General features: G+C 50.4%; 5 protein-coding genes across 5 annotated transcripts; 1 reads left to right on the top strand and 4 right to left on the bottom strand.

The window, feature by feature from the left end:
• Nucleotides 1-679: 679 nt before the first annotated feature.
• BO66DRAFT_423803 (phosphotransferase family protein) lies at nt 680-2,848 on the top strand (the record flags this gene model as incomplete). The annotated part of the gene is made up of 7 exons (XM_025650130.1): nt 680-801; nt 1,137-1,293; nt 1,327-1,422; nt 1,497-1,875; nt 1,940-2,258; nt 2,374-2,553; nt 2,623-2,848. 7 exons carry the CDS (start codon nt 680-682, stop codon nt 2,846-2,848), a joined length of 1,479 nt encoding a protein of 492 aa, XP_025498868.1.
• Nucleotides 2,849-4,448: 1,600 nt separating this feature from the next.
• On the bottom strand, nt 4,449-5,990 carry BO66DRAFT_219551 (DNA-binding protein creA). The gene has a single exon (XM_025642664.1). It carries the CDS (start codon nt 5,855-5,857, stop codon nt 4,562-4,564), a length of 1,296 nt encoding a protein of 431 aa, XP_025498869.1. The 5' UTR covers nt 5,858-5,990; the 3' UTR covers nt 4,449-4,561.
• Nucleotides 5,991-9,950: 3,960 nt separating this feature from the next.
• Nucleotides 9,951-10,819, bottom strand: BO66DRAFT_219559 (uncharacterized protein). The gene has a single exon (XM_025642665.1). It carries the CDS (start codon nt 10,713-10,715, stop codon nt 10,176-10,178), a length of 540 nt encoding a protein of 179 aa, XP_025498870.1. The 5' UTR covers nt 10,716-10,819; the 3' UTR covers nt 9,951-10,175.
• Nucleotides 10,784-11,223, bottom strand: BO66DRAFT_395796 (uncharacterized protein). Its single transcript, XM_025648311.1, has one exon. The coding sequence runs from the start codon at nt 11,188-11,190 to the stop codon at nt 10,924-10,926; it is 267 nt and encodes an 88-aa protein (XP_025498871.1). The 5' UTR covers nt 11,191-11,223; the 3' UTR covers nt 10,784-10,923.
• Nucleotides 11,224-11,629: 406 nt separating this feature from the next.
• On the bottom strand, nt 11,630-12,127 carry BO66DRAFT_219569 (uncharacterized protein). Its single transcript, XM_025642666.1, has one exon. The coding sequence runs from the start codon at nt 11,985-11,987 to the stop codon at nt 11,691-11,693; it is 297 nt and encodes a 98-aa protein (XP_025498872.1). The 5' UTR covers nt 11,988-12,127; the 3' UTR covers nt 11,630-11,690.
• Nucleotides 12,128-15,135: the final 3,008 nt, after the last annotated feature.

Genomic DNA, 15,135 nt, shown 5'->3' on the forward strand with positions numbered 1-15,135 from the left:
GGCCCTGGGTAAGGTGGGTGCAGTGAGTGTGCTACATGAACCCGATGACACAAACATGCATTTTGCTTATTTAGTCTTGGTCATGGGAGCAGTGGGCTCCGGTGCATTTTCCTAGGATCCTGGTGAAGAAAGCTGGGATGTCTTTGGCAAGGGAGAAAATATGAATTGCATCGGCAGCAGCAGCAGCAGCAGCATCATAATGATCTTTAGATGGCTCGGGCTTGAGAAGCGGCTTCTCTGGCCGACACTCTATTAGACAAGAGGTTTGTTGTTTGTACACCTTACGATTATAAACATACTTTCATTAAGCCTTTTAGGGTATAGCTGGGACTCCACTGTATTAAGCCCGGACTGGAGGGCATAAATGCTTCCATATCTGAAAATCAATATAGGTCTTTGAGTTTACTATACTACTTATGTTACCCTCACCACCTCCACTGCACTTACCATTATATAGGCGTTGAAATTGTTACTTCGTAATTGTTCAGCGAAATGCAGTGCAGTTTGAAAAGCAGCAGCAGGTGGATGAGATCAGTGACGACGGCATGCTGCCGTGTATCACGCCGCGAGTTCCGCAGGCAGAACTTCCCGAAAGTGATTGCGTTTCCTCATGAGCAGAGCCTTGAATGAAAATCCGGAGTGATTGGATGACGGTAACGAAAGTAACTACTAGTATGAAATGAGCCGAGGAAAGCTACCACAAACCGGCAGTCACCATACCATACCATACTTCATGAAAGTGACCAGTCATCCACATTCGTCTTGCAGACTTCGCCCTCCCAACAAAGGGCAGTCCCGAGAGTTAGCACTCACCTCCCAAGCATCCAAGAATTTAGTAGCCATTCAATCTTCGATAGGAGTCCTCAGTGTCGACCCAGACTTCGACAAAGGTTTTAGTGACTATTCTGGCTGGCTAATTGGTTGGCTGTTCGATTGTCGGCATTCCTGTATACAAACTTGGTTGCATTAGTACACTTCCACGTCACCCGTGTCTTCAGCATCGAAGAAGTCATGCTGGGCATCCAGCGACCTCACATCAAAGCTCGCATACTACCCAGGCTTACTGTGAGCTTCACAAAAGATTGTCATTTATCCCAGCAGGTCCGATCGACACGTAATCGGCCGATTGATGCAAGTAGTAGTCACTACTTTAATTACACCCCTGGTCGGTGGCTTATTAATGAGGCGCACCAACTCCAAACGCGCCATGTCAACTTCAACGTGCCAGCGCTGCAGCGGATTGCCGGTCAACTAATGGGAAGCCGATGTGTTCAAATGGATAAGATGCCCGAGGTGGCTTTTTAACAAGGTATTTTTTTTTTGCAGATGGAGAATGGGAATGAGATTTTGGCGAGTATCCCGAACCCGAACGCCGGCCATGCTCATCTTGTTGTGGCCAGTGAAGTCGCCACAGTTGACTTTGTACGTTGGTGCCCCAATTTCCGGTCCCTTGTCGCCGCAGTATTTTTCTGATATGCAAGAAACCACATTAAAAGCTCCGAACTGTTCTTAAGATACCAGTCCCTCGTGTTATCTCGTGGAGCTCTTCCCCGGAGGTGAACCCCGTCGGTGCTGAATATATCCTAATGGAGAGGGTGGAAGGCCAGCAACTAAGCTATGTTTGGGATGATATATCTGAAGCTCAACGCTTCGGGCTTGTAAAGAGCTTAGTGGGGATCGAACGGAAGTTGGTGAACGCAAAATTTGCCTTGCATGGCAGCCTGTACTACCGAGATACATTTCTACGGGGAAGAGGCATTGCTGCCCTGGAAACAGCAGACCAAGAGGGCCTATCTAAATTCGTTTTGGGTCCGACCACGCAGCGGTTCTTCTGGGGAGACGAGGAGCGCGGATTGGAGATGGACAAGGGTCCGTGTGAGTGTTAATCGTTGTCAATCTCTATCCCAAGGAAATTGAGTACTGAAACTGGGGAAATCAGGGGAAATGGCCCAGGAGTATTTCGCCGCTATCGCAAAGCAGGAGATATCACGCATACGAACCGCACACGGCAGATCCAGCAGTGTCACTGCACCTGTGGGCAACACGCGACGGAGGCGTGATGCTCACATCCAGCTCCTTGAGCAATTTCTAACGGTGCTGCCTTACATCCTACCACGCGAAGAGATCCTCGCGCCGGTCCTTTTGCACTCGGACCTCCATCACCATAATATCTTCGTCGATCCGTCCGATCCCACTAGAATCTCCAGCATAATCGACTGGCAAACCGCCCACGCCTCCCCGTTGTTCATGCAAGCGAGGTTCCCTTCGATCTTCAACTGCGACGACATATACCCATAGAGAGCGGTCCAACCCAAGCTATCCGAGGATTTCGAAACTCTTTCGGCGGCCAAAAAACGACAAGCGGAAGATCAGCTTGACCGGCCCCCACTTGAATAAGTTCTACAAGCTGGTGTCACGGAAGTTCAACCCGGCGCTTATCGATGCGATGGACAAGATGCGAGATGATAGTGACCCGACCACTTTCATATTTCGCATTGTCGAACGGTCCTCCGAGGACAGGCCGATGCCATTGAAGGAACTGTTGATCCAGGTGTTTGAGCAATAGGCCCGCATCATAGAACGGCGAGGCTCCACCGAACCGTGCCCCATTTCGTTCTCGAGGACCGAGATCGAAGAGAGTCGGCAGCAGGTCGAAGCCTGGGCAGCCGCGTTCGGGGAATATGATGGTCTGCGGGCGGAGCTGCTCGGTGACGAGGGCTGGGTCTCCCATGATGACTACGAGGAAGTGAGGAGCAGGTGGGAGAAGAAGAAGGCGACTCTGGAGAGCTTACGGGAACAATTAGAGAGAGACCTTGCTCTGATATCTGCCCCGGACAATCGGAGTTGATCCAGCAGAGAGATCGAGTGTAAGTGGCGTTGCATGGTAAGCCATATCAAGCTTGACCGTAAACTAGTCCGGATACCTACGTCACGCATGTACAATCATCTTTCTTTTCTTCTACGATTTATCAAGGTTTCCAGGCCAGGACCTCCCAGAAGAGTTAGACCCTATAAATCAGAGCAATGCTTCTTCGGCCTTATCTAACCCAACCTTGCAGTCTACTACTCTGTCAAAAGCAGTTTCTGACTTGAAATTCCGCAAAGGAGCAGTACCAGAATTGGATAAGCAGGTTTACAGTAACCCAGCAGTAGTAAAAAAACGAGTATACAGTTCATGTGAGCTTCCCACAACGTTCATATGAACCGAACCCCCCGCCAAACTCTACGTGACTCTTAAGTAAAAACAATAATCAATGAAACCCCGCCAATCTGACCATCTCCTACTGTGGACATCTCATCATCCTCGAAAGATCAGATATCCCTAACGGAGAACCATAAATAACCAGAATAAATAATAACAGTAAGTATTCCCGAATCAAAGACCCCAATGTATACCGATGAACCCTTCAAATCTCAATCGGAGAGATTATACAGGGAAAGAAAGTAGTGATGAGGTAGTAAGGTCTAGAATCCAATTGGAAAAGAAAAAGAAAGAAATAAAGGTAGTATAGGATAGATCCCATCTCGAGTATAAGTAATCGAAACAACTCACTCTCACTTCCGAAATGACATAATCAGACTGCGTCCGAATCAATTTTTGTACCGCACGACCGAGATAACTAACGAGGTCGGCTGAGCTGCTTCCTGTAGGTTCGTTGACTTATACCCTAAGTAAGGTAGAGTACAGCACCCGTGATCTAGTCCTTGATTATCCATTTCCAAGAGCCAATCCCAGGCCGAGCGCATATCTTTAGGCGCCCTTGCTACTAAAATCATTAGGTCACCCACTACTACTAGTAGCCTTCAGGTACACCTCCTTGATTGACATGCCAATCCGGATCACGCGATCGCGGCCTCACCATGGCCAACTGACACGGGCCAGACCTTTCCAGGCTCTCGTCTCAGTGCCAGAACCGGTTTCGCAAGTGTTACGAAGCCTACAGAAATACAAGGAACTGTACTAAAGAATACTAAAGTGGGCCCATGATATGTATTGTTTCCAATTAAGGTTGATGTATATTGTTGTAATTCCTCTCGTCCTGCTCGAGGTGGTCTATAGCGAAAATAGCGAAGAATGAAAGAACAAAAGTCAGGTCTATCAATGTAACCCAGAATGGAAAGAAGGAAAACAATCGGAAGCAAGAATGGTAGTCGGTATTTTTCATCCTCGTGGCTACAAGGACCACGAAAGCTGAGCAGCGAACCCCGCTGCTCAGGTTTGGAGATAGGAGATAGGAGATGTTCCGAGAGGAGAAGGGGGAATGTGATCAGGAGATCGGACACTGAAGTGAGAATCAGAAGGGACAGAAACAATTCACAAGATATCCCATCCATCTATTGGTAGTGACGCCTCGCAAAAGAGTACAAAGAAGTGTATAAGAGCCATGAGTCCAAAGCAATGTAAAAATAAAGAAAAAACCACCCAACCAACTGACACCGATGATGCCCATGAACCATTGTAAATGCACAAGTCTATTCGGTCGTAGCACGCATGAAGATATAATGCTTTTTTGTCGGAATCCAAGTTTACAAACCCAAATGTATCGGCACGGGGGTCGATCTAAAAGGCACGATCGGCCAGATCGCCGCCCGCAACTGAGTTGGCGGTGGACGAGGTGACCGAGGAAAACCCACTGCCAGGATTCAACATATCCTGGACTGCCACTTTCGGTACCTGAGGAACAGGTAGCTTGCGCTGTGTGCCATCGGGTTTGGACATGATATCGGTGATGCTCGGACCATGACTCTGACTGGGGCTGTAGTAACTGGGACCCTCCGGTTGTGGCTCCATGGGAGCCAGGGCGGGGGTGTGGTGAAGCGACAAATGACGAATCGAGGGAAGGTGTAGATCGCTCGATCCCAGAGGTCTCAGCCGCGGAGAGTGGGCGGGGGTAGCCAAAGGCGTGTGGTCAGGAGTAGGTGAAAGGGAGTCATGCGAGAAGGTGGGCGAGGATGGAGCGGTCGAGTTGGGCGAATTGGGCCTGGAACGCTTCACACGATGGGAATAACTATCGTCTTCTTCATGCGAGTGCGACCGGCTCATGTTATGCGTGATCGCGTAAGCCGAGAGAGAAGGCAAACGACCGCTGCCGTGGTGACGGGAGCTGCTGAACAAGTGGTGATTGCGAGGGCCGGCATGGAAGCTGAAGTGGTCGTCGCGCTCCACCTGCGAGGCAGCGGTGGCAAGGAGATTGATGTCCATGCCAGAAGATGCCCGCTCGGTATTGCGGGCGTAAGGCCCCAAGTTGGAGCGCATGTGGTTGGCATAGTTGGAGAAAGAGTGGGGAGGCGAGATGTCGGGAGAGCCAACTTGCGAAACAGGCGCAGAGCGAGTCATCGGCTTGCTGGGAGGGGGCATCAGGGCCCCTGCATTGTTGGGCATCGCATTCTCCTGGCCAGCTGCGGCCGCGGCAGCCGCAGCGAGATGCTGAGCCTTGTTGCTGCGCCTCGAGTTGGGGTTGTTGTGAATTCGCGAGTGGCGAGTAAGTTCGTCAGAGCGACTGAATCGCTTGGTGCAGCCGGGGAACTGGCACGCGTGGGGCTTCTCGCCCGTGTGGGTGCGGATATGTCTCGTTTGGTGCTCCAGGCGGTGGAAGGCACGATCACACAGCGGGCACTTGTACGGCCGAGGAAGATCTTGGCGCACTTCTTCGGTCGCAGGACGGCTACCCTTCATCAAAGGAGGGAGAAGACTGACGGATGAAGCCATAGTGGAAGTGGATTGAGCGCTGGACGGAGTAGAAGGACCCTTCGAGCTATCCACGGGGGTGGCAGGTGAGGACGAAGTAGACTCAGTCGAATTGCTCTGAGGATTCAGCAGATTGGAGAAATCCACTGAAGAGGCCGGTGGCGGCATGTGAAACTTTCTCTTAAGACGGGGAGAGAGAAGGTAGTGTAGTGAGAGGTAGGACAAAGCCGGAATATGAAAACCCGTGCGGAAGGGATGAGCAGCCGAGGCGATAGGCCGTGTGTCGCGACCAGGGGGAGGGGAGGAACAAGGAGCTTATATCGGCAAGTCGATCACCACCCGCTAGTATAAACCACCCAGGCCTAGCGTTGCCAAGAAAAGGTCGAGCAGTGGATGTCGCAAGGAATGATACAGTCCTTGTGACGCGACTGGGCTTAGAGTAGGTGCGATCTTGATAAGCGTTGGCTAACCCGACTCAAGACACTTCTGGACAATGTAATCGTGTTTTTAGACAGGAATGCGGAATGTGGTGGGCGAGGAGGAGGAGGAGGAGGAGGGTGATGATGATAGTGATGATGATAGTGTGGTGGCAGGCCGGAATCGGAAATGAGCCCCGGTGCTGAATGGCGAGCCGAGAAAGGCGAATGTTGGAATTGATGAGTCTCGAAGAGGAGGGGAAAGAGACAGAAATCTGGAGAAAGGGATCTGGGGAGGAGGTGATATAAGAAAGGAGAATCGGAAGAGTGAGAAGGAGGAATGGAGGGGAAGAAGAAAGAAACGGAGCTCGGGGGAGGGGAGGAGGGAAGGGAGAGTCGTAGAGGGGTGGGTTTATCGGAATCGGAGGACAAGAAGGGGAAGAATGGGTAAGAGTGAAAAAAAAGGGCAAAGAAAAAAAAAAGGAAAAAAAAAAAAAAAGAGTGAAAAAAATGTACATTGTGTGGGGATAAATATCGGGGGGGCAAAAAGCAGGCTCTGGAGACTAGTTGAATGAAAAGGGAAATAAGAACGTGCTTTCCGGCCAAACCTGATCGGCTGCTGTCCTTAAAGAGGATTCAACCGGTCACTCTTACCAGCCTGATGGGACACCTGTTTTTACATATACCCTCCAATGTTCCTTTTTTACAAAGTACATATCGGACGAATAGAATTTCACTACAATGGTCCTTGATTTGACCTTAATGTGTCTCAATGCCATGAATAGGCTGTGTTTCTTATTGTTGTAGTTATGGTTTATAAGCAAGCAATTGACATTCAACTCTTCAATACGTTGCCTATCTCGGGTCTCTTCCGTCGCCTGATTTTCGGACCACGCACGGTGTGTTAGAGAAGAAAAAAAATCCACTATGACCAACCGGGAAGGGAGACGCTCAGAACAGGTGAGGGTAACGAAAAGAGTAAGAAAGGAGGAGAGAGAGTAAAAAAAAGCAGAGAGAGAAAAGAAAAAGAATGTGGGGCTAAACTAGAGTCGATAGAGATTACGGAGTAGAAACTGGAACTGCAGAAGTGGCTGTGTGGCCTGGAGAAGTGCGTGCCCGGTATTATCGGGTGTTGGACCGTTGGTATGGAGTAAGTTCCAGTAGGTAAGTAAGGTAAAGTAAAGCAAAGCAAAGCGAAGCAATGCTCAGCTCAGCTCAGCTCAGCTTCGTATGGTAAATGTAGAAGGTGAACTGAACCTCCAGGCTCTCAGTCTTCCACCCCTTTTCATCTACAGTCATAAACCGGCTATCGCGGATGCCCTCTGGGAGGAAATGAACGAGTGTAATGTATGATAGATATCATTGTTGTTGGTAAAGGCCCCCCCGCCCCTTCCACCACCACCACCACCACCACCACCACCATCATCATCATCCTTTCCCCTCCCTCACAAGTCTCGCTCTCCACCATCCGGGGCAAAAGGATCTGGTGGTGATCAAAGGGAGCTCGATTACGTGATTGTGTTCCGCAAGTCGGATAATGCACACACACATGAATACCTGAGCTCTTCAGCCAACCTTTCTTTTCCCATGTGATAGCTACACACTATTGACTTGAAAAGGTGGGTGCGTCTCCTATCTCGCCCACCATGAACATGATTAGACTTCTGGGAGGGTAGGATGCTGTATTGGAACTCAACCAGCTCTCTCTGCGTGATACGGTCAGATGGTGGGGGAATGGGGGGTTGAGTAAACGTAGAATATCCCCAATCAACCCCCCCAATGCTGTCCCTCCCCCCCAAACTCGCCGCCCCCGTCCCCATCAAATCCTCCCTCCGTCCATCTTCCCCAAGGGTCTCTTCCCCAGATGATGCCATCCTGTTGTGATGAGATGAGAGTCGATGATGAAAAGATGAGGTGATTGGCGCTACGAAGGGGGATCATCCAGTATTTCTTTTCCTAGGGAGGGTTTGTTATTTATCGATTACAGTATTTCTTTTTTGGGGTTTTTGCTTTGTGCTTTGGGTTTTCTTTTGGCAAACCCTTTCCAGTTCCCTTAACTAGGAAGTCCGGGGCATACCCGGGGGAGACCAAGAAAAAAAAAACAGAAAAAAGAAAAAAGGAAGAGAAAAAGAATTGTTCGACAGATCTTCAGAACCGCCCAGTCCAGACCAGCTGATCGACCGACATTCAGGCGAGGGTTGGTTAACTGAGAATCTTAAGATAAGTCCATAGGCAAGCTGAGGAGACGGTCTGGGGTTCGAATGTAAGGTTTCCCAATGACATCTCTCCGTGACGGAAGCGGTGATCATGCCAAAAGGGCTGGGTAGGGCAGAAGCGGTACGCGGAGTCAACAAGTCATACCATGGGCGAGATCCAATACATCATCATTGTCCTCATCCTCATCGGTGAGGGCGGGGGAGGGAAGGCGCCCCAGAGGGGGGAGGTTTTTCGATGAGGCTGTTGGATTGTTGGCGACGGCAGCCACAGGGCGAATTGGAAGGGCGACGAAAAAGAGCCGGGATGACATGCCATGCGGGTAAATGGCGAACGAGCGGCCATCCGTCGGCATTTCCTTATTATTGTGGGGGGAGAAGAAAAAATAAAGCCAGCATTGCATCAGACATCAACCATGGATGGCTCATCAGCCCTTCCTTTCCTTTCCCCATGAACCAGAACAGCGGACGACGCGACACAATACAGCCCCACAAACCCAGCTGCCTCCGGATATTACTCATATTAACGGGTGTTGATTCGAGTAGAGTACGGGGAAGGCTGCATTCTCTTCTTTTTTTTTACCCTTTCCTTCTCGGCTCTCTTAGTGCTGAAGGCGCCTAGAACTAGGCAGGTAGGCAGGCAGACATGAATGATGGCTGCGACGTGGGTGATGCGCAGCGAAGGTATGCGCTAAATCATGTGGTCGGCGCACGCCCACATACAGGGTTGACAATAATCGCAATCGCAATCGCACATCACATCTATGCAAGATAGGGGCGGTCATCTTTGGAGTCGGATACACTAGTTATGATATCCTCTAATTAACCGACTGTCAAGCTTCGCAGGTGCGATTAACCCGTTTGTGACGCGCACTCCCCCCCCCCATTGTAGCCCGGAATCCAGGCCTCTCACAACCCCCTGGCCTAGCGCTTACTATTCCCACCGCATCGGAGGGGACCCTGCATTGTTTCATCGGTGCCAGGCGTCTACAGGAGATTTTCCGCTGGTGATATTGACAGGGGGGGAAAGGGTGATTACTCAGTACCTCAAGACAGAAAGACGAGGAGTAATCCTCAGGAGGGGCCGAAAGACGACTAAATGTTGATCCAACGCAAACTAGAATCAAGTCCGGAAATTGAACTCCGCAATAGATTATCCCCCAGGTCCCAGACCACTTCTAATCTCCCTAAAGCTCTGCCACCGCCGTGGACGGAGTGAATTTCCCCGGACGTGCGAACGAGGGATATTTAGTTAGGGGAGAGGGGGGGGAGCCTGAGGAGGTTCATCCGACAAGGGAAATCCCCGTGCGGGAACTCTGCTTGCTGATATGAGGAGGGGACAGAACCGGGCGTATAATGAACCCGCCACCAATCCGACTTGACTAATGATATTGTCTGATTGTCGCATGATACTCCTAAGCGACTGAAGGAATAGTAATGAGACTATGGAGGAGGGGGACCCTAAGCCCAAGCGTCATCCGGGATAAAGTAAGATACGGGTTTTCGGCAACTCCAGCCAGCCATTAGACAATCCGCGAACCACTGGTGTACGGTGCATTCTCTGCTCAATGCCCGGGTGGTGGTAAAAGCAATCACATGTCACTAGACGATGATGGATCTTATCTTCATGCTTCTCGACGCAATCGCCGGCTGATAGTTTCCGCTCTCTCACACCAGGGTGTGGTTCTTGGTATGTAAGGGTCAATGGGCCGCTGGGGTTAGTATTTGAGAGGGGAATGTGGGTACTCACGTACTTCTCTCGAGAATATACTTGTACTAGTTATGATCTATGACGAAAGGCCAGGTTGAGGGACCGAAGAGTCAAAAGCGAGTATGCTCAGGGCAAGGGCAAAAACATTAAAATTCGTAATTAGGATGAATATCCGGGAAATCGGAACACATCCATGCACCAAGCCGTCTGGGCAGTTCTGTAGATCGCAGATAGCCCCAACCCCGAGGGGTCTGGGGAGGGAGGAGGAGAAGGGGGGTGCAACCCCAATTTGGTCCACTAGAATGGATATCACAGTCACATTGCCGCAGGAGAACGTGAGACTGAAAACGCCTGTCCATTGACCTTTTGACGATAAAACAATACCAGATGCACTGGATGTGATTCATCGACCGCATAGTAAATTGTCTTAACGCCGATGTGAGCTTATCGCAGGGATCGCAGGACCGATGATACGTAGGGCAAGGGCAAGGAGGTGGTCGGTAGAGCCGACGGAGAAAAGCTCCCCGCGGTTGATATCGTGGCCGTGGCGGTTCCCCTGGGTCTGATAGGATAAACTCGGCTGTCTGGGCTGTGATCTGGAACCCACCCCCACGACCCCGCCTGACCTGAAGGTTTACCCGCCTAGAGAGGAAGGAATGGCGACCCGGAAGAATTTTGAGTGCCATTTGGGAAAGGTCAATACCTAGTCCATGAGTTATTGTTTACTAGATAATGAGATCTTTGAGATAAGGCAGGCAAAAGTACGGAGGTATTGTCCCTACGGGGACGTCTAGGATATCGAACACGGGGTCACAGGGCTATCAATTTGTAGGGCCTAGAGCAATGCTCAATGATCATCTGCTCGACCTTATCTGGCAGAATATCTTGCTTCTTTCATGCTCTGCGTCCGGAGGAGGGGAAGAGAGGAAGGGGGGGAGGAATGGATGAGGTGAGAATGAGATCAGGTGCAAAATCCCAGCTGAACGCCTTCTCATCCTTCTCATGGCTGAAATAGCTGATGCCGGGCCGACTGCCGGCGCTTTGCCGGCCAGCAGGACGGACGGCACCAAGTAGGGTAAAGCATGCACTGTGTGGGCTCAGGGCTCCAGACTCCCCCGGTGAGTCTGCGATAACCAGCAAAAAGCGAAACCCCACCCCCATTGATTACTAGGTATTCTCCAGGCTCCAGCTTTGGGTTGGTGGAACAAATGGGGGAGCAGAACTGGGGGATGGTACGCAGGTACGGCACCAAGACTACGTAAGTTGGCCCCTCAAGCTAGTCGCCGACTTGCTTAAGCTACATATTACCTAGTCAATCACACAATCAATAGTTAGTTGTTCCAATACTACCTCATATTGTCATTTATCGTCGCCATCGTGCTAATGAGTATTCCCGCATTTTGCCGAACGGTCATCGGCGGAAGAAAAATCTCTTCATCACGAATTGGCCGATAGAGTCGAATAATACGATAAGGAAAATACTCGAGCAGCAAAGGCCGTATGTTATTTTGTTACGTCCAATAACATTACATGACTAATGCTGATTTTCCTATCAACATGATGATCTTCAACCCTATGAAGTAGGCGCTCTGAGATGGCGAACGGTTAGTTTTCCCCACAGAGATCTCTAACTCCACCTAAATCTAAGCAAATATACATAATTATTCAGAAAAAAGGGGGGGAACGGAAACGAGGAAAAAAGCAAAAGCAATAAAAAAAAAAGAATGAAAGATCAGGCGTCGTTGACCCCATGATCTTTGTTGCGCCCGGCACCAGCACATCCCCAAAATGACGGAAGATCTTCCCCGCGATGATCGCGGGATATGATCTACACTCGCATTCGGTAGGTCCTCTATCCGGAAATGGCCAACCATCTGCTCTGCACTGCCTAGTAGAGTAAACTCTGCTCGAAGGACCCGATGTCGCATGAATTCGATGGAGTCAAAGAGTGGAAGCATTCTAGCGCAGAACAGTAGTCAATTAGTTGCAGATAAACCCTGGCCGGTACCATGGCTGAAAAGTACCTATGCAGAAGCACGCCTCGTTTCTGTCGCAGAGTGAAAAGGCGAGGATTGGCGCGTCGCGACTCGCTAGAATGGGTGTGATGTTGTCATGCAATCGCTACGGTAACTAGTAACGGCAACCGCCTTTGCAGGCTGGACAAGGGACGTGGGCAATGTGTTGTATTCTCATGAACCGCTCGACGATCATTACCATGCTCAGTCGGGGAGATTGTTCATGCTCCATTCTCATTCCCACGACAATGTCTGGCCATCAGCAACTCCATCTTCGATCCTATGCATGCATCCACACATTGGGAGGAACTCGAGTTCCAGTCTGGCATCCCAAGCTATCATGGACAAATTCCGCGCAAGGAGACGAGATGTGCACGATAAGTTAGTATACGTACGCTGCCAAGGCCATCTCTCCAAAGGAAACGGCGGCAAGACCCTCAATCATGCACTAATCGCATCGGCAAAAACGAGATAATCTTGAGTCATCTATAGGACGACTGTAGCACAGCTGGATGCTCACTACGGGCCAATCGACAAGCATATCGTGCATAGCGCCTGCAACCAGGGACTCCCTAACTAGCCGCGCTGTCGCTTTTCGTGTTGCCTGATGCCTCTCGGTGTGGGGTTAATTATCATTTTGTATGGTGTCAGACCATTGCGCCAACGCACATGCATGCTCTTATCGTGTTTCAGCCGGTGAAAATAATTATTCACCTCTTCAATCGGGGTCTGAAAAGTCAGGCAAGCTGCACTCAATCTAGTGGTGTCGCTTTGCCCTTTTACACATCCAGCCATAGCCTATTAAATCTGGGTATGGGAGCAAATACGACTGGGAGGTACGAAGTAGAGAATGACAATCTGCATAGACCGCAGAAAGACAATTGTGCAGAATGCATTGACTACCCCGAGGAAAAGACAGACAATTCGAGACTCTCAGGCTGCATGGTCCTCCTTGGTCTCTGCCTTGCGGTAGGTGTTTCACATGTGGAACCCCGTGCTACCTTCAAGGAGAGCTGAGACCCAACCACGGCACGCTCTCAGTCATTGTATCTCAACTAGCTCGACGGCAATATCAACATGAATGATTGATGTGAGTCTGCAGTACATTTCTCTCTCTACTCTGCAACAAATGAAGAAGACTGTCACACAAGCCATGTAAATGAGATTGTCTGATTCGCCACGACCAACACGGAAGCGCCTTATCTGGTTCAAAGCAAGCTACTCATTAGACTACTTCCGGATTTATTGCTCAAAGATGATGACGTGCCAGAGGCGAAAATTATGTTATCAACATGACCGAAACAGCCTGAATCTGTTGATCCGGGGAAGTGCGAGCGATACATCCGAGTGCCTGCCCACTGCGTGTGGTGTCCTGCCGCCGAGCCGATTACTCAGTCTTTCAACAAGGCTAACTGAGGATGGAGGTGCTGGAGTACAGTAAGTATGGTTGGATTGCAGTTCTCAAGGAGGGCAGTCGGTCACCCGAGATTGTCCCGGTGCGCTCGTTGTACTAGTGAAATGACCATTTCTCTTACGCAAGAGAATTTTGTTGGATAACATCTTGTTCACTGCTATCTTCTGGACGATCCTGTCCGAAGGCGACCCCAAGCGCTTGGCAGCAATATGCGGGGATGAAACCTGGGGAATCTCCAGAGAACTCCGTGTAGAGTTACATGTTACGGAAATATTGACCTATCAGGCCTGCCATCGAAGACACAATTCTGGGCAGTGCAGAGGAGTGAGCACCGCTCATGACCATCTACCAGTAATGCGCAACGACGGCTTATCAGTTGAATTCAACAGCAGACTCATCCGGTGCAACAAGGGGAGGTGAAGGAGAGGGTTGCCTGCGGTCAGATTCCACCCTCAGACGCGCACACCGCATGCCTGGTATGAATTTTACAGCAGCTCGGGTATGGCTGTGACCGATTGCGGACGAGCACAAACGCCACGTCCATGTGGGTGGCTAAAGACACGCACCCCCCAGGCGCCTCCGCAAGGCGCGATCCGAAGATCCACATGCTTCTGGAACGGAGCGTTTCGCCCAATCACTGTGGAGAAACGGTATCACGGTGATGTCGTCGATTCACAGGCGTCACAACCGCTGCCCCCAGGTTATGCGGGGCCGCGCTTCCGGAATCCGGACGCATTCATATTTAGTACGGAGCACAGAGTACAGTGCCTGTCTGCTGTACTGCCCGGAGGCAGGCAGTCAGGCAGGTACTGTACTGCGTGGCTGTCTCAGAATCTCCGTCAGAGGTCAGGCAGTCTGGTTAGAAATGTGTTCGAAGAGCAGTTTGATCTCATTCATTGGTCAACTCGTCGAGGCTCCTCTTATCAGGCACCAGATACCATCATCTACGCCTATTCACAGACCTCTCCTCAGCCCTTCCAATGAAGAGAGAGGGCGCAGCCTGGGGCGGGCTTTGGGCGATCTGAAAGGCACAGCGCCTCCTCACATCATTTGTTTTGCCTTTTGCCTACAATTGTATCGTGGTCACGGTGGAAACGATATCCCCGAGGTTTCCCCCCTCTGCCCACCCCCGGATACCTCACTCTCTGACTCTTCGGTCGCACCATTTGACTTCTTCTCTCAGACCTGTCTCGGGGAAATGTGGCGGTCAATAGAGGCAAGTTCCCCACAACGTGTAACTACTCCATCGCATTGCCCGGTTAGTTGGTAATAATCAGTCTTGGTCACATCTGGGGGACTCTATGGAGAGGGCGCAGGGCAAAAACGGTCGTCATCTTGAGCGATGACACGTCGCCCGAAAGGGGGCGGCGGAAGGTCCGGGTGAAGCTAGGGGGCCATTTTTAGATGTCACTTTATTCCAACAGGTATCTTGCAACAACCTGACTGGATCTAGGTACGTTGGTGCAGTACTACATGGTGTGTAGGTCAAAGTCGGTGCCTGATGAGTTACCCCGTATCTAAATTTATATAAGTCAAAGTCGGTAACATGAGGTGTGGACCCTTAGCTCTCTTGATGACTTACTACTGGTACGTATAGTTCAGGAGGATCGACTCGGCGAGGGTGGAGGACGTGGTCTTGTGCAATTCCTCATTCCAGCCAGACTAAGGGTTTTAGTA

The sequence above is a fragment of the Aspergillus aculeatinus genome (genome assembly GCF_003184765.1).
Source record: "Aspergillus aculeatinus CBS 121060 unplaced genomic scaffold BO66scaffold_69, whole genome shotgun sequence".
NCBI lineage: Eukaryota > Fungi > Ascomycota > Eurotiomycetes > Eurotiales > Aspergillaceae > Aspergillus > Aspergillus aculeatinus.